Here is a 26497-nt window from a genome sequence, read left to right as displayed (position 1 = left end):
AAACAAACCCTCATAAAAAGTTTATGGATCATCAGACAGTACAGGCTTTATTTATTCACAGGTCATCATGAGGCATAGACCACTTTTTTTTAAACTGAGCAATCCCATATATCCCAATGGTTTGATTCCTCAACAGGCCCTGTATTTAAGCTTACCCTATTTAAAGCCATTTTTCATATTGCTACGCACGCTCTCTCCTCACTCATCTTGTTCACACTATCCAGTTTCACCCTCAGTATTTTTACTTCCTCAGCAGTGGGAGAATTCTAAGCCTCAGCAACAATCACAGCTTCAGAAATCTTTGCTTTGTTCTCACTCTTTCCTCATAGATCAGTTTCTTTTTCAACTTTATTTCTCTTGCCTGAATTTCCTTCAATTTCTTAATATATTTCTGGTAATGTAGTAACCATGAATTGCTAGTCACATTTTCTGTAACATCAATCTCCATTTTTCATAGACCATTAAGCTACACTAGAAATCGTTATCTCACAGATCATTTTTGTATATTCTTCTAAGCTTCTTAAAAACAACAAAAAGTTTTGTCTAACTATTTGAACATTTGGCTGTCTTGATGAGCGACAGAAGCATCAAATGTACTTCTTTTAATCACTTCATGGTTTCCATAGTTACAGATATACATGGAACATAGAAATAATTTTTAAAAAATGACAGAAGTCTAACAAAATAAGGTAAATGGCATGAAACAGCTTACAGTCAGGACTGATATAAAATTTTAGTTATCATTCAAAAACCAGAGACAACTCACCAGAAGATTTTTCACTCCATTTATCCACTTATATATTTACAAACTGTAGTAAAAACATACAAACACTCAGAACAAGACTGTCTTTTATAGTGTATGAGTGAGTACATCATCTCTGCGGGAGCTTGCACTACAAAACTATTATTTACATTTCTATACTATTGTTTTATATAAATATTCTTCTACATAAACTGTATCAAAACAAATGTAGTAAAGAGGCAAGAGATTTTTTTTGTTATAGAATGGAAAATAATTTATGACAAAAGAAATTGGAAATGTGTAGCTGTAGAGAAATCGTAAAGAAGATTAGTCAAAATGAAACAGTTAAACTGCAAAGTTGAATTCTTGAAGTAAAAAAAAACCTCATGGAAGGAAAACTGAGTGGGTCAACTGATGGAGGTCATAGGGGACTTGATGGGCATGAACTACTTCTAATTTTGTATTCTCAAACACAAAAAACATTAAAAATAATGTTATGGACTCTCCATCCTTGGAGACATTCAAAACCCAACAGGACACGGCCCTGGCAACCTGATATACTTGGTTCTGTTTTGAGTAGGGATTCAGACTAGAGGATCTCCAGAGGCCCCTTCAAACCTCAACCATTCTGTGATTCTATATGGAATAAAGCACTGAGAAATTTAAATATCTTGGCCCAACGGTTCTTCAGCTACGTTAAGCATTACGATGCTTGCAATATGTTACTGCTAGAAGGTCTGCCTCTGCATAGGTTTCTGCTCTAAAGCAAACAGTACATAAAAAATGAAAAGTTCTGAGTTGGAGAGGCACTGTCCTCACACAAGGGACTATGCAAAGACCACAGCCTATTGACCTGCTTTCTTTCAGGAGCATACAATAGTCTATAAACATAGCCACTTCCCTCTGCTACCTGAGAGCTTAAGATTACCAATCTTAAACTGCGTGCTTGAAAGCTTCCAATATGAGTGAGTTAGAACCAAATTGTCTTATATTTATCATATATATATATATATGCATATCCAGACATTTGAGAGATTAAGTCTGTCTATCTTGTGTTTAAGTAAGGTCTTAGCAGCTGATGGCATTCTCTCCAGATTTGAAAGTGATTGTCTGCCTAAAACATGCATTTGGGGTTCCCAACCTGTGAAATACATGTCACTGTTGAATTACTCAGGAGAACATACTGGCCTTGACAGCCACTAGGAGCATGGGATGACCAGGAGATCTGTTCTGGGTGCTTCTGTGCAGGGACAATTCAGGGGAAAGAACAATGGACACAGGAGATAAGCAAAGCTTAGAGACTGCTTGGATCTATTGGAAGAGACAGTGGAGCTGAGACTAACAGAGCGCTCTGCAGACACTTCCTCCAGGGGCTGTGAGGAAGAAGAGGATAATTACTGGCTGTGTAAACAGGGATAGAAGGCAACTGAGGATGGCTGCCACTTCACCAGTATTCCCAGTGGGAATGAGCTGAATATGCAGCAGAGTGACAATCATGTTATGACAAAGATTTTTATGGATGACACAGCTACCTGCTCAGGGAACATAAGGGAGCATTGTGCAGCACATTAGGATCTGTCAGTTCAAACAAATGCCCAAAACCACTCTGGTTGAGAGGAGAGAAAGCATATTTTTGACATATTGCAGGATAATCTCACTGCAGTGATCTCTGCTGTGCAGCTTGACAGAGGCCTCTCGACCACTTTGATCACCTCTCCACTCGCAAAGAATGACACTGGATGACTATCAGCTCTGCTTACCCAGAATTTCCCTCTGTTCCCCGCCAACTCCTATGCTGGGAAGTTCTGGCTGCTGAGTTTTGCTTGGATCTCCCATGCCCTCAAGTCCACACAAAGCCTCGATAGAATAAGGCTGTCAGAGCCTTATAACCAGACTGTGAAATTAAGCATCTAATTTGCAAGTGAGTCAGTAAGAGAGAGTGTGGCACAAAAGGTATGCTTCCTCCCACACCTGGACAGCCCTGTACACAGCCCAGGCTCACCACCACTTCCAGGGACGGCCAGTGCCCTTGCCACCATCCTTCTGAGGCTGAGAGCAAAGATGGGAAATGGTCTCTGATTGATCTGTTACAGATACTTTTATTATAGCACATACAGATACAATACTAAACACAATCTGGATAAACCTGGAAATGTAAGCTTAAATAAATGAAATTATGACAAACCTCTATCAGTTCGATCCTTAATGTTCTAACTTTTCCTAAGCAAGCAAGAGCAAACATTCTCAGTGAAAGAGTAAAATTCGTATTATATGATTGCACATTATTTTCATATTATTAATATTTAGTTTTCAGAATTTAAAAAAAAAAAACCATGGTGGAGATATAGCTAGACAGAACTTTTCACACTTGGGGGATGTTAGGTATCATATGGTGCCTACTTATAAATTTGTATTTTGCAACAGTTAGTATTGCTCAGTAAGGGTTTTGACAAAGCACCAAGTAGGACTACGCCCTATACATGTTATACATATTCATGATTCACAATCTATTCCAGATGCACCCTTAAGTTTGTAGCTTTCTTCACATAATTAAAAATACTTAAGCTTGATTTTTTGTTATGCATGTAAATGCATGGAATGCTTATAATTACAGAAGGCATATTCTTCCCACTTGGATATCATCACTGCAACTTCCTAAATGATTATAACAGCTATTTTTAATACAAACATATACTTTCATTGTACAACATTCGGCCTTACACAGATCAGCAACCTGACCTCCTCTTCTGAAAAAGCTACCGGACTATCCTGAGAAACCACAACATACCATATGAGTTGGCTCAACATCTTTTGTGCAGTTACTCCCTTACCGAAAGGATGACAAAGTTTTTTGGCTTTTTGTTTTTTTTACATTTCACCTTTGTTGATCCTACCTTCTGAGATGTCCATGGTCCTTTCTCTTAATTCTCCCACCTCTTGCTCCAGGTGCAGAGTCTGAGGCTAAGTTGGTTAAGTCTGTGCTATCTGTGCTATCAAGCTCGAGCACAAAGGTATCTCAGTAAATCTGGGATGGAAGATTTGAGGAAGGGGAAGAGAGAATATCAGTGTTCTACAACAAATTTGAGTGGATATCTAAGATTTAAAAGAAAAACCAAAACTGGGGATAACAATGTATTTTTGGTAAGGAAAAGTGTAGATTTTTAGGAGAGTAAAGACTACAGGGTAACTGAGAAAGGGATAAACAACTGTGGTTTTGAATATGGAAGATTTAAAAGATAAGGAAAAGGACAATAGGGCAGGAAAATGCAGTAGGAGTTTTGTGCCAGCGTAAGAAAATTATAAATTTTTTAACTGATCTAAACAGCGTGCTGTTGACAGCTGATTCACAGACCATCCCCGGTATCAATTTCAGAAGTTTACTGTCCTGAATTTACAATACTACTGGCAGACCACACAGGGAAAGAGGAGAGTTTCAATAAGGAAAGAAGATGTAAAGCAGTGTGGAACATTACAGTTGGGAAATTCAAACAGTAATGATATTTCATTATCCGATGAAGCTACCGGTACAAAAACAGGTTCAAAAATTGAGATCAGAACTTTGCTAGATGATGACACAATCATTCTGATCTTCTGGACTTACCTGTATATTCACAGATATCTAATGAGGCTTTGTATTTCCTAAACAAATAAAAGGCATATAGCGCATAGACGACTTAAGGGTATGAGGGGAAGAGGCAACAGTTAAGGATATCCTGCCTCTTTATTATCAGAAATAGAGGGTTGCATACTCCATGGCGGTACAAATATAGGGACTATGAGCCCTCAGCCCACATTTATACATTGGTGAAGAGTTTTGTGCTCACATATACAGTCTGTTCAACAGAAGCAAGCAATCTTTTTAGTCAGGTAACTGATTTGTATGTCGCAGGTTTCTGTGTGTTATCAGGAGCTAGAAGAAATGTAATGGCCAGCTAGATCCCTCTTAAACGCTAGCTCCCCGGGCACTTGCACTTTAGATAGAGGAAAGAGAATCATGTCGGCAACTAAGGAGAGAACTTCTTTATTCCCTGCTTGGTAGAAGGTAGCCTTCCCATAGCAACAGCTTCCAGAGCCTGTGGGGTCCGTCTACTGTTGCCTAAACTTGGATCACCTTTCCTGCATAGAGATGTTAGTTGTATTTAATGTTTCAGCCATATTTGAAGTGGATGAACACTAAACACAACCACAAAGTTTGCAGGAAGCAGGAGTATTTCTGATCACGTGGTACCTCTGGAAAAAAAGATAACTTTCAGATATATCAGCTTTTTTCTGGGTCAAAAAGCTTGACCAGCTTTTGAACTGAAAAGATTATTTTGACCAGCCCATCTGATAATATTTCTGTGCACATTACCGTTCCTCTCAGTTTTGATTTGATCCCTGCATGTTCTCAAGAATACACCCTTGAACTTTTTTTTTTAAGTTCAGATCATGTAATATTAGCCACCAGAATCATCCCAGCCAAACAAATAAACTTTGGTTATTTAAATCCAAACCAGACATAATAGACAAATCAGACAATTCCACCCTCATCCATACCCACAGAGTTTCATGAAAGGTTTTCTAGAAGATTTTATTCCAGTAATACCTGTTGCTTCTAGAACGTGAGTTTAAACATTCATTTGTATTTCTCCCTAGTTTATAATTAATTTTAACCCTGTACTGAAATACTTTAATCGGGTGAGTAGACTACATATTAATAAGGTTAGCACTGTTCTACTCTGGTTGTCTCTGTAAGTTTTAGGTGATTATACTAAAACCAGCGGTTTATACTAGCTTAAATACGACTGGTTTACTGGAGGTCGACTCTTCTGGCCCTGTTGTCTTTAATAACTTTCTCTTTACCATTTCAGCTCTCTATTGTCTCTAGACAAAAGAATACAGGGTAAGAGGGAAGGCTTGTGGGATGAGGTGGCCAAGAAGAAAGTATGTCCAAGAGGACATGGACAAACAGGTAGAAAGGTTCAAGGTAGGGTGAAAAGAAAAGTTAAAGAGGCAACAACAAGTGGAGGAGAAAATTTCAGAGAGAGGCAATAGGGAGAAAGTAGGACAAATATCAGGAATCAAGACAAAACAAATGTGCTGGAAAAGCAACAAAATTGGGCTGTCTTGTTGTTACATATCAAAGGTTATTCCATTTGGAACAGAGATGATGCACAAATAAAACTTACTTCAGAGGAAACTCTACTTCTTTTCCTTGGGTTTTTGTTTTGTTTTGTTTTGTTTTCTTTGGATTTGGGATTTTTTCTTCAGATTTGGGGGATTTTCTTCAGAAAAGAAAGAAGGCATTTGGGGATTCAGGGTTATCTTTCTCTTTTAAGAAAAATGCTTTCTGCAAGCTTTACATCTTTTCAGGCTAAATCAGCATAAGACATTAACAAGCCTACATACACTCATGTGCACTATGACAAACCACCTAACAAATGAGATTACTGGGATTCTTAGTACACAGCAGAAAACAGTGGCAGATTGAACATGAGAAACTAAAGCTCTAAATGGAAATAAAGTACGTCCAGCCGCTTTTGTAATAATCATGTGACATTGCAATCTTTTATTTGCAAATCCTTCACTTTTTTTTTTTGTACTGCCTATTTTAAAGAAACAAGAACTATTCTGAAGTTTAACATTCAATCACTAGAATAAACTTTTTTATTTTTCCCTAAGCACTGGTGATAAGAGTATTGTTAGCCTTATAAACATTTGCTGCTTGCAGAATATGACAGAGCTGAAAGGTTTAGGATCCATACCGAATGTCACAGTCTACATAAGTCAGACTACAGTACCAAGTTTTTTGTATGATCTAAATGGCTGTCTTTCAAATTAAATCAAAGCAGAAGGGACTCTTTAGTTTCTAAATCTACATACATTTACTTATCTTCCATAATAAATATTACTATACATAGGGATTCAAGAATTTTGTTTGAAAGAGTGGCTGAGACTATGCCATGACACTTGGTGTGCAAGCACAAGAAACTTTTCTTTTTGAAACATGTATGGTATTTGCTATACTTAGTCACCCAAAGAATTTACAAGGCAGAAGCCTGAAAGTTGCTGTATACTACATTAATCTTGAACACTGCTCTCTTTCCCTGCTGTTTGAAGCACAGGAATCATGTTCTTTGCACTTGTTTAATACAATACTGTGTGACATTTAAATTGGAAAAGGAAATTACTGGGCAGCTAAAGCAAGCCATCCAGAAAGCTGTTGGACATAAAGAAGGAAAAAAGATTAAGAGAGTACATACCTTTCAGCTATTCAGTAAGATAAATTGCTAAGAAATATTTATTACGGTTAAAATATATGCTTGGTAGGTTATGTACTTAAAAGGACAGAAAAATAAAGCCAAGAATAGATGCAAGGAGGAAAAGGTAATTTGTCAGCCCATAAACATTGTAGTAGTTAAATTTATAACATAGATATGGCCAAAAAATAGAGTTCTTAGTCGCCTATGAACAGCTTTAAAATAAAACACTGAAATGCAGATTGCTATCAAATAAATTGAAGGCCTTAACCAAGTGAAAGGGTAGACAGCACAGTATGTGAGATCGGTTTTGAGAAAACAGCCAACTTACAAGCAATATAAAGAGTTGTACATCAGGATGCTCTTCTTGCTATAATTTAGCACTTCCAAAAGAGCGGCTTTTCAAAACAAATATTAAAACAGTTAAACCCCAAATCTGATCCTTCTGGGGCCAAAATAGGAAGACAGACATTTCATATTGATGGTAGTTTAGAATTAGCTCTGTGATCATCATTTAACTCGTCATCATCCACTTGGTGTACACAAAGTTGTTTTTGTATGATTCTAATTTATTACACAATGTATAATGTAACAGTGGGATGCTAAGTGCAATATTATTATTTATTAAATTGTTATTATTTAATTATAAATTAGCTTCTAATAGAAATAAAGTCTGTAAGAAGCACTGCCTCAAAACTTGCCATGATATAGTTTCAAAATTTGCAGGTAATCAGAAAAATAATCAAAAATTGAGAACAAAATGAAAAATGAAAGCAACCTAATAACTATGTTGAAAACCTGTGTGCCACTGACTGTAAAAATGATCTTCTACCTTTTACAAAGGAGAGAAAAAAGGAAACCCTTCCAAAGTAAAGTTTCAAAAATCTACATGCTTTGCACTGAAAACAAGCTATTGTTTCATACATCTAATCAAAGGATTAAATCCAGTCAGTTCACTGAAGAGAGCAGTAACTACAGATATCTATGGCCAAAGAAAACAAAGTAATTAAGCAGAACATAGTGAGCTGATCCCATGACAGTCGGAGTGACAAAAAGTGGCTGAGAAAGAAAGAGAAAATACTATGAGGACTAAAACGGACAGACCATACAGGCCAGTCTCCCTCCCAGGCGCTGGCAGCGGGGCTGCAGGGCAGCCCCTGTGAGGAGAGGCCAGGGCTGCCCCGTGCTGGACACAGCCGGTTCCAGCCGGCGCCGACCCACCCACTACAGGGCACAGCCAAAGCCCGCAGCCAAGGTGGGGGTGCCTCAGGAAAATTGTTTGTATGAGAAAGGACAAAAACATGACACAGGCAGTGAGGAGTGAGGAAAAAAGTGTGAGAAATAGCACTGCAAGCACCAAGGCAAGAGAAGAAGGATGGAATGAGATGCTCCCGAGCAGAGATTCCCCTTCAGCCTGTGGAGAAGACCATGCTGGAGCAGGTTTTCCTGACATGAACTGCAGCCCCTGGAGAATCCACACAGGAGCAGAACTTTTTCCTGAAGGAGGAAGCCAAGCTGGAGCAGGGAAGCAGTGTGAGGAGGAAGGAGCAGCAGAGAGGACCTGTTAGGGGCTGACCTCAACCTCCATTCCCCATCCCCCTGTGCCCTCAGCAGGATGAAGCAGATGAGTTGGGAATGGAGGAGCGAAGTTGAGCCTGGGAAGAAGGGAGGAGGGGGGAGGTGGTTCAGGTTTCGATTTTGTTTCTTACCATCCACCTCTATTTTAGTTGGCAATAAATTAAATTAATCTTCCCCAAGTTGAGTCTGTTTTGCCCATGATGGTAACTGGTGAACCAACTTCCTGTTTTTATGTCAACCCATGACCTTTTCGATCTTATTTTCTCCCCCTGCCATACTGAGGCATCTAGCAGCCAGCCAAGGTCAACCCACCACAGACATTTCTCTAACAAGACCTTCAAAATTAAGAAATACAGCTGACTGGCTTAAGTCTTGTCTTTGTGAAACCAACTGCGTAACAGTTTTACAAATGACTGGACACCCATCTATGGTCTTTGGAGTCTTAACAGTCCCTCCCCATAGTCTTCAATGGGAGAAAAAAAATATCTGCATGCATTTCAGGTGCAGCTTGGAGGGATCTAACAGCCTCCTTAATCAAACTTAGCTCAGTCATGAACTTCCATATCAAGGGATTTAAACAAGTCAATTTTCATGTAATTACAGTCACTAAATATTCATTTCTATTTATCATTGGGTCTCACTAACAGAGCCCCAGATCCGTCAAGCTTTCAGCTCTCTTCCCAATGGATAACTTGGGAATTTAGGCGGGGAGTCTGGAGAAAACTGTACATAACAGTTTGCAACAGATGTTGACACTCCATAAAGCTTTTCCTACAGTAACTTTTGATAGTGTGTATCTCTGGCATTACAGAAAGAGTTCAGTTTCTGAGCAACACATCATATATTAGCTAAACCTGGCTGAATCTTCTGTAGCTTGAAGCATTAAGCTTACTCCTTAGTTTTGACTTGGGAGAAACAGACTGCATGGCTTACAGCACCTCTCTTTTGTATCCCAAATGTCAGTCAGCTTTTTACAAAAACAAGCGGTTTCTTCTCAATCAACCAGACCACTTTGGGTTTTCTCCAATTACCTCAAGAAGGCTAAAACATTTTAGCTTAGATTAATCTATTTAAGTAAACTCTTACCTTAGCTGACTACTGATCCTTTTGAAGCTGAATACTCACAGTCAGTTGAACTATTCCATTCTCATTACCAGAAGATTGTGTATAGCAAATTTTCAGCAAGAGTTTTTGAGTGTCTAATTGCATGGCCATAGAGTTAAAAACAGATTTTGTTTTTCACAAGGTCTATGAATTATACTCAAGAAATGGAAAAATAATTTTCTAACACTAATAATTTATATCCTAAATAAAATATTGCAAATTGAACTGTGGGTTAGTACAATTTTCAGTAACACACAACATTTCTTGTCAGTGTTTGTCTTTAACGTGGGAAAAGAACCAAATTGAACTCTATAGTGAAATATATTCACGACTTTCCACACATCACCGACTGCATTAGACCATAGATACCCTCTTTGAAGAGGGTCAGTTTATGTAGGAGACAAAAGGCTAAAAAAAATATCTGCTGCTGTATGAATTGTCAGGTTGCCTGTAGGGGGGAGTAGGCGTAGGTTTGTACAGAAGATTCAGACCAAGTGTGTAGAATTTCATTTGAGATAAGACTAAATATAGGTTTCTAAATGTGTCTACAGCCCATCACTGCTGTCTGTAACTAATGAAAATCTATAACAGGATTCAACCGCCTCAACACTGGCATTCAGTTCTACTTGCAATGCCCTAACATTTCCAAAATACAAGTGAAGAGCTGTTAGATATGACATGGGAATTACCTGCGAGCCACTCTCATCTGGGGTAGCTGCTGGAAGCTACAGTAAAACTCTGCAGTACCTTATATGACACTAGATGACTAGGAGCTCTGCTTCCCTAAACAGGCACTACAGTTGAGAAAGATTCAGAGCAGATTTAGTTTAGTTCAGAGCAAGCTGAACCATTCTGAGGCACACTGATCTCCTCCAGTTAATTATCACGAAAGCATAAACACAGCTCACATATAATGTAGGGGTTCTCATCTGGAACTCATTCCTACTCAGTCTGATAGGTAAATGTCTCTTTTGGACATCTCACCAGCTTCCTCTTTAATAGTCTATAGAAGTGACCAAGAGGGCAGCTCCTCTAACATGAACAACATTAAACACTCACTTGCTGGTTGATGAGGAAAACATAAACTTAGGTGTACACAGCAAAAGGGTATAACCTGCACATAGGATATTCACAGCTACACAAGAGTAAGGTTACCCCTATGCTGAACGCATAGGGGTAAAAACCAGAATAATACAGGAAAAGCAAGCAGATGAAATCTTCCTCCATTTAATTCCCTACTCCACCTTACTGCTTTTCCTGCTGCATTGCACTTACATGGGCAAGAAGTTGTCTCTGTGGGCTCTTTAACCCGCCCACATAGGTAGTCAGATCAGTCCCTGAAATAGGCTAGGAAAGCAGGTTTCTCTACAACTGAAAGGACCAATCCAAATAATCCTAAAGGGTAAAGCCGTCAGGCTGACAAAGGTCTTGAAAGCAGTTTGCTGGATGGACCTTCAACTGCCCTGTCCTCATTTGTAGAAGCTATTTGGCCAGAGAAAAATTAACATTGCCGATGCATGCATACATCAGTAATAGAATACATGAGTTTTGCTCCCTTACCACATGTTGCAGAGATGCAAGTTACACTACCATTAATAACATCTCACTAACATACAAAAATATCCTCCAGTCATGACACCACACCCATTATGTGCATGCTCATCTATTCATAGAGTGTCCCAGGAAAATCTGCTCATCTCTACGATTAATCTGTATTTCTCAGTAATAGTCAACTTTTTACAATGTAATATCCTTGATCGTTTTCACGAAAGTCACCAATACAAAGGTTTTGCTATGGGAGTCTGCTTTTTATGGGCAAGTTAATTACAAACCTAATAGATCATTAAGAAGATAACATTTAATTCCAAATTTTCTGTAAACCTGTTGCATGTAAGTTAGTTGAGAGCTGTTTTAGCTGGAATACTGAAAATGCACACTAAGTGATTAAACTTCAGCCTAAATAACTTGCAGGTCTTTGGAAATCTCAATCTAGATTTAAAAAATTATTAGGTTTTATCTGCTCCTTAAGGAAATGCAGATTACATTTTGTGCAGATTTTCACTTAATCTCTTACCAGTCATTAAACAACCATATTTTATACCATTTTATAATCACAGTTTTGGGGATGGGGTTAATTTATCTCCATAGGAAGGCTGAGTTGCAATTGGGTCCCTATCTTAATAGAATCAAAAAAACCCCCACAAATCATTACAGAAACTTTGTCTATAGATTTGCTTGCTTGACATACACTGTTCTATCCTCAAACTCACATATTATATTTAACAAAATCATGTACCTCAGGTCCATCTATGACAACCTATCCTAAACCTTCACTAATTGAGGCACTGGAGATATATAAATGTTTTACTGTTAAGTAAAATCACAAAATGCTCCAGAATGCAAAAGATATAAAAACATAGGGAAGTATCTTTTATCTAGGACATTGCATTGCTAAAAATACATTGAATTTTAATCCTGGATGAGGATTAAGGTTATTTATAATAAAAAGAGAAAAAGAGAGCGAGAGAGAGAGCACAGATTACATCTAGTCTTCATAATTACTTTGTTCTCTAGATATTTTTTCTGCTACTTGTCAGTTTCTCATAATTCTTAATAGGTCATAAATCTCATTGAATCTCTTTTTGCAGCAAGAACTCCTTTTAGTTAAAATCTCTCTGTTTTGGGGGTGACAAAATAGCCCCAGAATTCAGTTTTCTAAATTTAGTTCTATTTAGCATCTCCACATTATTTTGTAACTACTAAAAACGAAGAATTGTGCCTCAGCAGTATACTTAACTATGGACATTTTAAATGAATATCAAAAGTCATATTTAGTCCACAACCCTGCATATCACATTAAAAATCCCGTCACATGAAAGGATCTTACATGAATGAGGGCCATAATGATTCAAGAACAGAGGTAGCCAGAGGCTGAACTAGGGGATTCCGTTCAGTTACCAAAACCTAAAGTCTTTTACAGAAGGATGGTGCGTGACCAGAAGAAATCTTCACTTTAGTGAATACTTTTAAAGGAGAACTGTTCACAGATACCACAGCTGGGCACAATTTGAACTAAGGGACAGGCTAGATTGTTGCATAGCAATAAAAACCAAGTATATCTAGAACACAGACCACTGCTGGAAAAACTGAAGGTGCATTGCTCATATAAAAATCACTTCTATCCTGCACTGCCACAGGCCCAATAGCTCTGATTGAGCTCTTTGTTTGGACATCAGCAGTCAGCTCTGCGTGTATATACCATATCCTCTCAGGCATCCCACTGATGATATATGGAATATACCATAATCCCCTCAAGCCTCCTGAGCCTGAGGAAAGGCCAGGCATTTCCCTGGAGGTCTCCTGCACATTTGCTATTCACTTTGTTGAGGGAGGGGGAAGAAAAAAAGAAAAAAAAAAAAGAAGGACTAAAAGTGTCTCCAGTCTTTAGGGCTAAGCTTTCATTAGAATATTAACCAGAAGAGATATCAAGGTTTGTGTCTTCTGGGTGAATTAGATGAAAGTTCAGATGGTTTGAAATGTTTGCCTGCCCAGTATATCTTTGTAAAGTAATTCTTTCCCTTCAGCCATGGCTTCCATGAAAACACTTCTGCAGAGTCCCCCAAGCTGTGGCTTGGCTGTACCTCCTCACTTCCTAATTACGCTGAGGCTTCCCTGAGGAATCCTGCCAGTTCCACCGCATGCTCCTGGACAGCCCCTGCCTGGGTGGACTCAGTCTCCCCTTCAATTTACACTGAGAGATTAGGGTTTTTTCACCCCGACTGAAGCTGTGGATGACAGAACACAAAACAACCTCCCTTGGTTTGCCAACAGATGGCACGTTGCTTAGGTGGCGCTCCATTCAGAAATACATGTGTGAGTTTGGGATACATTTATGTGAAGCACTTAAGAAATAGCTCAAAATGACAAATATCTAGGATTCTGGCTGCCAGATGTCTCCTTGATTGATAGGCTACCTCTGACATGAGCAATAGCTGGATAAGTATATTAGCCATCTGACGCAACACAAGTATACACATTACATGTGTGTCAACAGTAGTAATGACACTTTTACTTAATTTCTATTTTCAAAGCATTGCACAACATTAATTAATTTCCAGTGATCAGACTCACTGTACAGACCGATCTACATAGGTATCTTACCAGTAACTAACCAGCCCTACAGCCAAATACATCTGGAAGAGATATAAGCCTGAAGTATTTACTTATAAGCCTTAAATATTTATTCTAGGTATAAGCCTTAGTATTTACCAAGAGTGTTAATAATGAGTCAGCATTTTTCTATATGAGTCAGCATTTTTCATTTATTTTTTTCTAAAAGTTTTCTGTTATAGGAGAAAACCTTCATTAAAGAAATGCTCTATTTAAAATTAGGATTTTAATTATATGTATCACTATTATTATAGCTATCTACAGATCTTTTTAATGGCACAATCACAAGCAAAAGGCTGATCAAATACTATTAATGTATTTCCAATCTATCATAATTAATAAGTATAAGCGATCAAATGTAGAAAGAAAATTTTATTTCATGCATATGAACATATTTCAGCAATTTTTTTTAATTGGCTGATGCTTTTCTCCTAATTTTATAAAATTATATACATATTTTGACTACTCAGGAATGATCAAAATTGTGTCTGATTCAAGCTGTTCATGTTGTTTCGTTTTACCTTACACTAGATATGCATACATTATCATATGAAATCTATAAGGTCATACTTGTTCATTTGCAAACTGTAGTGCACTGAATAGACAGGGATCAGAATCTACTATAAAGTTAGAGTTTATAGGATCATGTTGACTATATTAAGGTATATGAACACATCAAACAGAAAACAGATCCTTCTCATGGCTTCTTAATATTGTGTTGCGCTGCTAGTATTTTCTTTCTTTATTATCCTCTTTCATCTTAAGGTGCAATGCATACAAGAAATCTCAGATTTCAATTGTTAGAACTTATTTTCTTTACTCTTCTTTTCGATATGTATATGCAGTTGAAACTAATTAACTAAAAATACTTTCCTTTACACAAGACTCTTATGCCACTTCCTTACTTACAGAAATTTAGGGCACAGATGAATATATTTTTGACAGAAAAGTCAAAAAATATATTTCTATATTGTTGCATTTTCTGACACCAGAATTATTTCTCAAATCCCTAATATCATGTGTCCCTAGAACTTTCAAATTTTCATAGATCAACAGATCTAAGACCCAAGTCAACACTGTTTATTACTTAATAACATAAAAAAAGGAAAAAAAGGGCAAGACCTGCTGACATACAAGCAACGAGAAGTTTAAAAAAATCAAGAAGCTACAAATCTTATTTTAATTCCAGGATGAGGAATCAAAAAATTCTTCAGGGAAAGTATTCAAAAAACAGAAGTGCATACTATCGCAGGATACTTTTTTAATGTAATACTTAAGAATACTTTTTTGAAAGCATTCCTTTAACACTTTATTACTATGAAATAACACATACCTGGGGAAAATAACATCGGCCTGGGAACAGGTGTTCACTTGTTCAACTGAAAACACCTTATAAAACAGACATTGAATAATTAAAAGAACTGAAAGTCTTCTCCCAGGAAACATAGGAGATAATGTTAACATTGTAGAACAAGTTCCTACAGAACATAATCATAAGACAACTATCATGCAACACAGTGGAGCAGCCACTGTGATCAGGTATCTGTAGCAGTTCAGTTTAATGCAATGAAGAAGTCGATAGCTGGTTTTGTGCCGGATTTTTTTTCTTTTAACCGACTGAACTTTTCTTATGTATTCAGCATATGTGATTTTGTTTTAAATAACAATGAAAAAAATCACACGGCCTTCACTGACTGGAAAAAAATTAGTTCTTTCCCATTATTTTTAAAACATCCATTTAAGCAGATCTAGCTTATAAGGTGAAATGTCAGAACTAAATTTGCTTCTACTGTGAAGGCACACCTTTAAAAGCAAAACAGTCACTTTTATCAGAAAAATGCAATAAAAACCTTTCCAGCAAAGGCAAATCTAAATACTAACTCAATGTGTACTTTTGGACAAAAAGATTTCAACATTTTCCATTCTAACTTTTTAGCGAGACTGATCCAAGTCAGGTAGGAAGATGTTCCTCTTCAGTCCTTACAGCACTGTATTCCCATCTGGGAAAGCAAGCTTTAATCACCATGGAGTTCAACACTGATCTCTCACACCTCAGACAATATCTGAGCCAGTAGGATACATAGCATTGCTGGGAGAATGACTCTAAGGTTCTCCTGTTCCTGCTCTTCGGCTTTATACCACCAACTTCACTGGACCAAACAGTATGTGAGGCTGTGATAGAAATGATAGAAATACTATACTGAAGGAAACAAAAAGCTTAAAGTTAATCTGGTAGCTTTTTTTTTTTTTTTTATTCTCTCTTTTTGAACACTGTGCTGGGGGGAAAAAAAAAAAAGCATAGTACTTGTTAGTGCTCTTTCCAAAAGATTTTGTGAAATTCTGGAATTCATTTGTCCAAAGTTGTAAGTCACAGAATTATTCCCTAGCAGAACTTAAGGAGATTTTGTGTAAGCTTATAATGTATGCAGTTACAATGCAGAAACAAGTAACAAAAATGGCATGAAAGATCCTTGACTCTATTCACCATGTAAGTCATAAGACACATGGTTATGCCAAGCTCTGAGGAGCAAGTTCCTCTTGGTGGCCCTACTTGAGCAGAGGAGTTGGGTCAGATGACCTCCAGAGGCTCCCTCCAACCGCAACCATTCTGGGATTCTGTGACCGCTATGGCGTACCATATTTTTTGTCAAGATAAATGGGCATATAAATAATAATTCCTCAACTGATTTAAATACCTTGAATAATTTATAGATTTCAAAGGTCAAAAAGGTGGTTCATAAAAGCTTTACTCTGCCCCGTGCTTCCTGTATTAGACTCTAAGTAGGATGCATGTATATAATATGCATGTATATTCACTTACAAAAAATCTATGCAATATATGCTTACATATACACATACCATACATATATATATATATCTCCAGTACATGAGATTAGGCAAGAGGAGGAGGAATAAAGCTCTTTTTGAAAAGCCTTATTGTGCTTTGAGATCTTACCAATATTTAATTTTTTTAACAGAAGTTTTTGCAAGGGAATGAATTATTACACTCAAAGATATTGCTGAAATTTTCTTAACTAAAAAGAAATCTAAATAATTTCCATATTCTTTATCTTGAATCAGTTAAATTTAAACAAAAGTACTGAAAATACAAGTCTAAAAATAGGATAATGTGTCCAGTAGTAACACTGCAGGGGATGAAAAGTTTGTGGTTTTTTTTTTATTTAGGCTCCATTATACTACATGGAGTTTCCAATATTGTTTACGTAGAGTCTCTGCAAAACACTGTTATGCAGCTTGCATGCTAACAGCAAAAGCAGCCATGAAGGGTTCAGGAGCCCTTTATCACGGGCTAAGAAAGAAGGCTGCAGTAGCAATATATTTTCTTGGTCATCAACTGTAGAGTAACATGAGAAGTAGACAGTTCAAGTGTTTGGCTAACAGGGAAACTAAACCTGGATAAACCAAGGAGCAGAAGTGAGTGGTTACTGATTTAATGCTGATCTAAAGCTGTAGGGGGAAAAAAAAAAACCAAACCTAAAAAACCCCCAGCTATCTAGTGACTCTTCTACGGTCCAGCCATTAAATGAAGAAGCTCTAATCTGGATAACTTCAGTCCATAAGCATCAGCTTTTTTTTGTGTGTGTGTACAAGAAGTAACCAATCATTTTTGCTAGCTGGACACTGAAAAATAAGTGTTAAAGTCAAACATGTTGCTTCAGCAACAGGTGAAGAGCAAGCTTATTTTTTAATTAAAAAAAATTAACACTTAGATTTCTTTGACAGTGAACTAACTTCCCAGAAAGCAGAGGAAAATGCTCTACATCTTACTTGAGCTGGAATTCCTCAGTTTCCTGCTGACCTTTTTTTTTTTTTTTTTCTTTTTCCTCTTTTATCTGCTGGAAGCAGCAGTATGAGGAAGCGATTACCGAAAAGCGGTGCTTCTTCCCTGGTGCATACAAACCCCAAATCTTTTAGGAAACAAATTATGCTGAATGCTACAGAGAGAGAATTTATCTGCTATCACTTTACAATTTGCTATGTAATTTTACCTCCTTCTGATGATTTTTTTTCATTCTACAGCTGTATTAGTCATAACTTACATAAATTAGTCTTTTAATGGACAATTTGACATAAGAGTTCTGTGAAAGGCATGTAAAAACACTCCTGACAATCCAGACATTTTGTTCTGACAATATTAACAACTTCTGTTAAAACCATTAGTACACAGCTGAATTGCACGGCATATGCGCTGAAGTTGTTAAGGCTTAAATTAGCAAGACATTATGTAAGCAAATTTTAAGCATAATTTAAAAGAACTAAATGACAAACACTCGGTAAAAACACCTGACATACAATTAGGGAAATGTTTCCAAGTTGTCTTTCTTTCCAAGTATAAACCACTGACATTATACTAAATGAAAATAATTTCAGTGAAACCCAGATCAGAAATGTGAATCTCTAGTATTTCAGCACTGATAATCAACATCATTACCTTCCACAATCCCATACTACTAAGTTCAGTTAAATCAATTCTTATTTATGTACAAAGTATTTTCCATCCTGATTTCCTCCCAGTCATCCTTTATGTATGTAAGCAGAAAAATGGGTAAGCAAACTGCTCTATTCTGCACAACTAACATTTCTAAAAAACACGGGGAAATGGTGGCAAAACTGTTTTTCATAATTTTCTCCAATCCTTTTCACTTTAAATTTGATCAAAAATTGTTACCCTAATGAAATCTATAGAATGCTAGACTGATCGCTAGGGAGAAATAGTTTAATACACCCACAGCATCTCACAAAATAATTTTGATTGAAAGAAACTGCATTCACTCATTCAAGACTACTTTTGTACACTAAAATGTATCTCCTTTTCTATAAGGAGAAAGAAACAGAGCTGTATGACTTCGTATATCAGGTGTTTACAAAAGAAATGCATCTTTTTGCACTACCTAACCAAATGTTAGGAAAAAGTTTTACAGGAATGATGCAAGGAAAAAAATCGTGGGTTTGGGTATTTTTTGCTCTACAAGGCCATGGTACCACTGGAGTAAGAACAGAGCAAGCAGTGGCAGCCAGGCCATCGGGAGGACTGAGCCAGGGCTTTGCCCACTCCTTGCCAAACCATGGAGAAGCACTAGCCAGACGTTTTGCTGGCTTCCCCACTGCCCTAACCACCCCCATAGTTCACATCAGAGGGGAGAGTGAATGGAATGGAGAGAAGTAACTTAAACCCATTACCACTTTGGCAATTAAAACGCTGGTGCACGGAGCAGAACTAGAAGGATCCAGAGCAAACGTGTAGACACTCTATACAGAACTGACATCTAGGAAACATTGTGCGAAATTAAAAGCAAGTGGTCACTCCTGCCAGCTTTTCTCTAAGCACCTACATGACTTCCTTCTAAAATGCCATCTCACTTAAAATCCTGTACTAATAATGTTCTTCCTTCTCTAAAAGTATAGGCAAATGCTCAGTGCTCACAGTGGACAGGTTGCCACAGTCACATAACATTGTTTCTGAATACTAAGGAAATATGAAAGAAGAGAAAACACTTGTACTTTTTCTGTATGCCATACAACAGCCAATGGTTTTCAAACCCAGCCATTGCTGGTATTATTACCAACATTATTAATGCAGTGAATACTCTCACTGCACAACTACATTTAAGCCTGGTTTGAATAACCGAACTAGCTAACAGTCCTCTTATCTGACAACGCTCCCATTAAATGCAATCTCCCTGCAACCATATGAAAGGAGAGCAGGCTCAGGTGAGAAGTATGAAGAGCTATCCAAGACTCACAGAACATGGAAGAACTTAAGATATATATTTAGGTATGCATTTTGACATATTAGAATAAAAATAATTAAAAAGTATGTGCCTTTTAATGGATGTACCAGTTACTGCCAAGTATTTTTTTAAGTGCACTGGAGAATTCTCATGATAAACCTAGGACGCTTCCTAACTCCCATTACAAGGAATTAATGTTTTGGGATGTCCTTTTTTATTTTAAACAATGAGAGAATATATTAAATTCTGCTATATATTTTTGAAACAGTCCTTAAAATATATTTGGTACTTACTTGAAAAGGTCAAGAACAGCTTCAAAGGCTTTGCCCGCATTATTACATAGTCCTAGTAAGGACCTGATACATTCCTCTACAGCCACAAGCAACTACATCACAAATCCTTTCTTAAAATTATCAAATTTAACCTTTAAATTTTTATTGGGTTATTTTTCCTTCCAATAAGTCACATGAAAAAATTTCCAAAAGCTTTACTGTACCGATTGCAAAAATCTTTTTCCAAGCCAAGAGCATATATAGCCAAGTTATACCCATTCAGTCTTATTCACCATCTTCTTATTCTGTTCAGTCTTATATTCACTGTTCTCTAGTTTAAAGGCTATTCTTATTGTTTAAACTTACTCTATTTCTAAGTATCAATTATAATTTCTCCAGCTTTTGTCCCTCTACTCTCTCTAGTCTTCTGTGATGAGCTCTCAATTTGTTATCATCCTCTGTATGACTTTGTGCCTGTCACAGCTTGAATTTATCAAAGGTGGGTAACACACAGTACACAACATCCCAGGTGAGGTCTCATTAATACTACCAATGATCATTAAATTTTCCAACTCTACAGGAAATATCTTGAATCTAGGATCATGCTTGACTTTTCCTGGGCTTGGCACTTTGGTAATTCACACTTTGCTATCTTTTCCAACTGATGCGCCCCTAGCTCGTAGGAACTGGGTGCATGGGCTTTAATATTAATATAATTTATTGTTGTAAAAATTCATGTGGAGAGAACAAGGCTCATCTGAACATACTAATATTAAATTCACCAGATAAAGAAGGGTTTCTCCCTATGTAAAAATTAGTCAGGAATGTTGACACACTGAAAATAATTAACAACATTTTCCAGTGTTGCTTTATATAAATTATACCACTTGTTCTGCTTATAAAAGATGTTATTTGCTAGGTATGTAGTCATATTTTGGAATTAATTCATTCTATATATTCCATTAGCTTTCAGAGACAGGCACTGTGAAAGCAATTGTACTTTATAAAAAATTCCATGTGTTCCTCATGCAGTCAGGACTAAGTACTGGATACTCTCCCTCTGACTCCCATAACTTTTCAGCTGTTACAGAGATGTAGCTCAGCTTCACCACATGGTAAAAAGGGTATTTTCACGTATGTTATTAGGGCATTTCCTTGGCATGTGGAAGCTTGGAGTTCAACACAACAAAACCTAAGCCAAGGCAAGTGGAAACGACAAGGATATATTCAGTGGAACTTAGGACAATCCAAATGAGTCAGGTATGTCTTCAGCACATGTGTCTTCAGAGGAATTTAGTGCAGTGGAGTCTATTTTCTGGATCCCATAAGACATTATTCAAAGATGAACACTTAAGCTGTCACCTCATCAAAGACACCATCTCTACTGCGTGTGGATGCTATTTAGTTCCCAACTGAAGTGTAAGGGATGCCTTAAGCATATCAGCAGGTGAAGTTCACCTGGATTGCTCTCCAAAACCTGGCTAAATTGTACCTACACGGCACTTTCAGCACTTAAGAGCATTGCTGTCCCTGGCCCTCAAGAAGAATCTGTTGCAAGCATGTTAGCCTTTGAATACACCCCAGTGGGTGCATCAGTGATGCACTGCTTTAGTAACAAATCAATATCAGGCTGAAACTTCTCTCACGCTATCCTAAGAGGTTTAGATTAATAGAATGGAAACAATTTGGAAGTCCTGGATTATTCCAGCGCTTTCTTCAGAGTACCACACAGAAAACAGTGGAATGAAGCTGTAGCAAGTTATATGTCATAGCCATTAGAAAAACAACCATGCTCTCACAACACAACTGCCTTAGAAAAAACCTACTACAATATGCAGGTGTGATAGAAATAATTTTCTCTGGGTGTGGCACAGTACTAAATTACTGGTTACAGGTGTGCGATGATATAAGTTGGGGTGTACCACCACTTCATACTACAAGCATAGCACCATCATTCACACATCAAAACCTACATTGGATTGTAATGACTTTACAGTCATTTAGGCTGAAGTGCCAGTGAAGCTGGCTAATTCCTGCTCCCTAAATCTCCAGGTTAGAGTCTGGAATACCAGCTTTCACAGACCTCCCTGAGCATAGGCTGGAAGTGGACACGCACCGTTCTGCTCAAGTACTGCCACCCCTTCCTCTGTGTGCAGGGCGCAGAGATGAACAGGGAACTACCCTCACCTAATTTGAGATGAGGCATAGGCATTAGTTGTGAATATTGCCAATACTTGATCCTAAAAATTTTGCAGATTTTTGAAATGGTAACTATGCCTTCACAAAGGACTCACTCCATCTTGCTCGCTATACTTAGGTCCAGTTTTAAGAGGTTATCTTTAGCCTATGCAAATTATTTCAAATGTAAAAATCAAAAAGCTGATTTCACAAGAATTCCCTGAATTTCTGCTGCAGCCAGAAGTGAAACACAGCAAACCATATAAATCAATGTAAAATCACAATTAAAATACTAAATTAGAATTCCTGAAGCTGATGGAAGGACTTTGCATGCAAAAAGTCCAATTCTTAATGTAAGACATTTTTATGAAATGAACTTTATAACCTCCTCTACTTTTTAGCCTATTAACAATTCTCAGTTCTTAATTAATTTATTTTATTGTCCTAATTTTGACAACAGTCTTGGCTTTCCTTGCTGGGCTATCCTGGAATTGTACGTTCAGCTAGGGGATGGGCAGGGCCTGGGTGTTAGGATTCCTGTTTGCCCCCCCTCCCCTTTGGATGACTTCAAAATTTCATTTCCGTTTTTGACATTAATATGTTTCCCAGTTAACTAACAACATTATAATAATAAATGATAAAAAGCATGGATTCTAACCACTTTGTCCTCCTTTGGGAAAGCATCCAAGGAAGCAGAATAAAAAGAGAAAAGAAAAAAAGAAGAGAAAAAGAATAAAATAGGCAAGTATTAATAGACAGATTTCAAAGAAATGCAATTCTAATTACTCTCTACAAAGAGATAAAAGCATAAAATTTCCAAAGGAAAAAAGAGCTTTAAATAAAAAGATTACATTACTGCATATGTAGAAAACATATTTTCCCACCCTAACCCACAGAAGCATAAACAATATAATGAACAAAAGGCAAGTTACGAATGAATGGACACTTTTCCATTTCTGTGACTTAAAACAATAGGTGAAAAATAATTAAAATATATTCCTTTTTTTCTGAGTAAAGATAAGCTGTATTATATGCACGCTAATCAATAGTATAACATATCAAAGTATATTTTCATAGACTTGCTGTAATGACACCACCTGCAGGTGATGCAATGTAATGCATCTATTTATATTAAAATATGAATATATGAGAATTTTTGTCCAATACACCTACATTTTTTTTTCAGAATGTGAATTTAATTTAATGGACTTACAAGTACATCAGGGCTACGGAAAACTTCCAAAATAAAGATGAAATGGGTGTTTTTCTGAGGATTTTGTTTGTTTGTTTTATATGAAATTTCAGAAGCCCTATTCAGTTGACATTTAGCTAAAAGACAGTGAAAAGGCCATAAACTAGTTCCGTTGTGAACATGATTATCTGCCATAAAATCTGTGAACACTTTTAACTGAATCTATATTGATACAAAGACCATTGAAAGATTTACCCTACAAAAGACTGAAACCTTAAAGCCATGTGAGAAAGTTGTTATCTCATGATAGATAACAAAACTATTCAGGCAGTAAAAGGATATTTGTAAAACATTTTATAACACATCATAGAACTAGATGATCAGCCAAAAATAATCACCAGATAATGGTCTTCCAAATATAGATCCTACCACTCGTGTACAAGTGAGTAGCCAGTTCCTTGTGAGGGACTGACTGAACAGAGGGTATTCTTGGGCACCCTTCGGTTTTGTGGAGAGCCACTGCAGCTAACTGTATGCGGATCAGAGGGAGAAAGATTTATCTCACCCGCCTGAAAGTAAGATACCTAATCTAGATTAGGTTATACTTTTTAAACAAATTTAAAATACATTACATCATTGACATAGCACTCTCCCTGTGGTGAGAAGTGGGTGGGGTTTTTTTTCTAACCAAAAAAATTGACTGATTTTATGTAAGAGAGATCTATAAATGTATAAGAAAAGCTCTGTAAAAAAGAAATCTAAAATGAGATCATTTAGTTCAATAAAAATTTATCAACGTAGAGTTGTACCTGAGCACAAGGGTTTCTTCTTTCATTCAATGAAAAACAAGTATGTTTTCTTCAATCCATCACTCAGCAGAACTATAAACTATGAATTCTTTTATTTTTTTAAATTAACTCTGTGAAAACTTAGTATCTCCACAATCATTAAATACATTATTCTACTTTATACACACCTCATAACGAAGTGATGAATGAAACACTTAAGTAAAATGAAGCATGAAATGCCAAACTTAAGGTAAACGATCTGCAGTGTGACAATGTCAAGGATGCTTTTTCTTAAGAGTACGCATCAGAAAACTTACATTGTTTGATCGCAGAGAGACACGACCTCCACATCGAGCACAAAACTTGGTCCGGCAATAAGAGCATAAATGGCCACAACCATCTGCAAACTTTGTTTTATGACAGATTCCACATGTTGGAGCATCATCCTTGTGCTCTCCCTGGTAACGGCGGGCTTCTTCCCCTATCTTTCTTACTTGCTCTTTATAGCTTTCAAATTGTTGATGCAACCTCCTGCATAGATGAGAAAAAAGTTTATATAGCAAGAATAGGAGGAAATACTACTACTGTGTATTTCTTTCTTTCAGTTTATAACTCTACCTAATATTCTTGGCATGTTCACAATAATAAATGGACCTCATATCAAATACACACTGCACATGGAAGACTGTATAGGACAATCTAAAGGAAAAAATAACAGACATATGTATTCCTATTAGGTTTACTTCAAAGCTCATGAGTGAACCATTTCACTTGACCAGAAATTGATCCAAATATAAAAAAATGGCAAAAAAATGCATAGTCTTAAACAGAAGTATCTACCATATACAGAATAAAAGCAGAAATATAATTGCTTGAGCAAATTTTCATTGCTTTTTACTCAACGTTATTTATACAGCAGGTGTAATATAAAAAATTATAAATCAATCCAGTTACAATGTCACATTTGTTTTCAAAATCTAAATTACTGCAACATATAACTTAAAGATTTCAACAAGCACTCCACAATCACACTGGCCGTCCAACTATCTGAGAACAATTTTCTATGTCAAATCTATATATTAACAATCTGTAGTATTCCCTCTTGCTAAGTACGAGAGACTATGTAAGGTTTGCTGTCCCTCATTACAGACGTTTCTTCCAACGTAGCTGTAGGAGTATATAGGAGTATTAGCAGGTATATAGATTCCTAAGGTGAAGACTGGTGTTCAGAGAAGTAGCACTTCTCCTCCAAGTGCCTCAGATGATAGCAAACAGCCTGACACTATGCCCACCAGCTGCTAAGCACCCTGCTACTCAAAAGACCCAGCTTCTAATCACGAGCTCAGGGAAGAGCACTCAGCCCTCTAGCCTTCACTTCCCCTTCTATAAGTGAGCAATAATAAAAATTAAATATTTAGTGATAAATCTTTCTTACTATTTTGATATTATCTCTGAGGAAAAAGATGTTCTCCTGTTGGTTTGTATGAGATTTTGTTGGCAAGAACAACATTTCAGAGGGGAACCAGCTAAAGGTCCAGGCACTTCTAAAAGGGGCAATTTTTCTTTTCTCCTGCTCCTGGCTGCAAGCTGTTACTGCTCCTTAGACACTGATTTTGACATTCACCAACTCCTGCTCAGTGAGCTACCCCATGGACCTCAACCAACAGAAAATTAATTCTCCTACATTAAAAAAAAAAAAAATAAAAGTTTTCCCATCATTTTGCTCTCTGAATCACTCTGCTCTGAGCAGGGCACTGGCCTGTGAGGAAGGTAGGACACGATCTCCTGAAGCCAGAAATCAGAAGGACCACTGAACAGCAGGATCACCCTTTTTGCAGCAACAAGTAACCAGCTCAGCTGTCATGTGAAACCCCACTCCAAAGCTTAATTAAAAGGATCATATTTCAGCTCTGTTTTAACTATCTTACTATTCATCACATCATACAAGAAAGAAAAATTTCTGTAGGTGCACCAGGACAGCACTGCAACTTCTGACCTGCATTTTCATGAGCTTGAGCAAAGACCCGACAATCTAAGTGGGAGAGCCCAGTAGGGCACATTTGACAACTCAGTCTTTTCACCATGCTGTGTGGGACCTACAGGCTCTTCACCCACATTTTCAGATGTTGCTTCAAATCTACATCTCCATAGATAACATTAAAAAAATCATGAACAGATAAATAGATTATTAATGGAAACAGGGAATCCTGAGTTCAATAAATTATAACAGTAGGTGTGTTTTCTGTAGAGATCTTCATGATATCCTTCATCTCCACCTGCTTTGAGCTACCTAATTGTTTGATTAGCATTGAGACTCACACCATTTAACCAAAGCATTTCTAGTGAGACAATTCTGTATTTCTGTGAGATTTTGTGTGTGTGTGGTGAACTTGTTTTGACTTTTAAGATATAAGTAATCAGTGTTATTTGTATGAAATACTGTTTTAGTGAAGTGGATATTTTTACTTTCAGATGATATTC

At 37.1% G+C, this 26497-nt stretch overlaps 1 protein-coding gene across 42 annotated transcripts in view; it reads right to left on the bottom strand.

The window, feature by feature from the left end:
• RIMS1 (regulating synaptic membrane exocytosis 1) overlaps nucleotides 1-26497 on the bottom strand; it is a 346977-nt gene that overhangs the window by 200065 nt on the left and 120415 nt on the right. For 39 of the 42 annotated variants that reach the window (XM_075747452.1, XM_075747455.1, XM_075747504.1 and 36 more), the window contains 2 exons: nucleotides 24334-24547; nucleotides 22695-22706 (listed from right to left, as the gene is read on the bottom strand). In XM_075747452.1, coding sequence (XP_075603567.1) covers nucleotides 22695-22706; nucleotides 24334-24547 — 226 coding nt within the window. The remainder of the gene's footprint in view (nucleotides 1-22694; nucleotides 22707-24333; nucleotides 24548-26497) is intronic. The other 3 variants (XM_075747454.1, XM_075747461.1, XM_075747505.1) reach the window with 1 other exon arrangement.

The sequence above is a fragment of the Balearica regulorum genome, chromosome 3 (genome assembly GCF_011004875.1).
Source record: "Balearica regulorum gibbericeps isolate bBalReg1 chromosome 3, bBalReg1.pri, whole genome shotgun sequence".
Lineage (NCBI taxonomy): Eukaryota > Metazoa > Chordata > Aves > Gruiformes > Gruidae > Balearica > Balearica regulorum.
The sequence above is the reverse complement of the archived record's forward strand: the minus strand, read 5'-3'. Positions and strand labels throughout refer to the sequence as shown.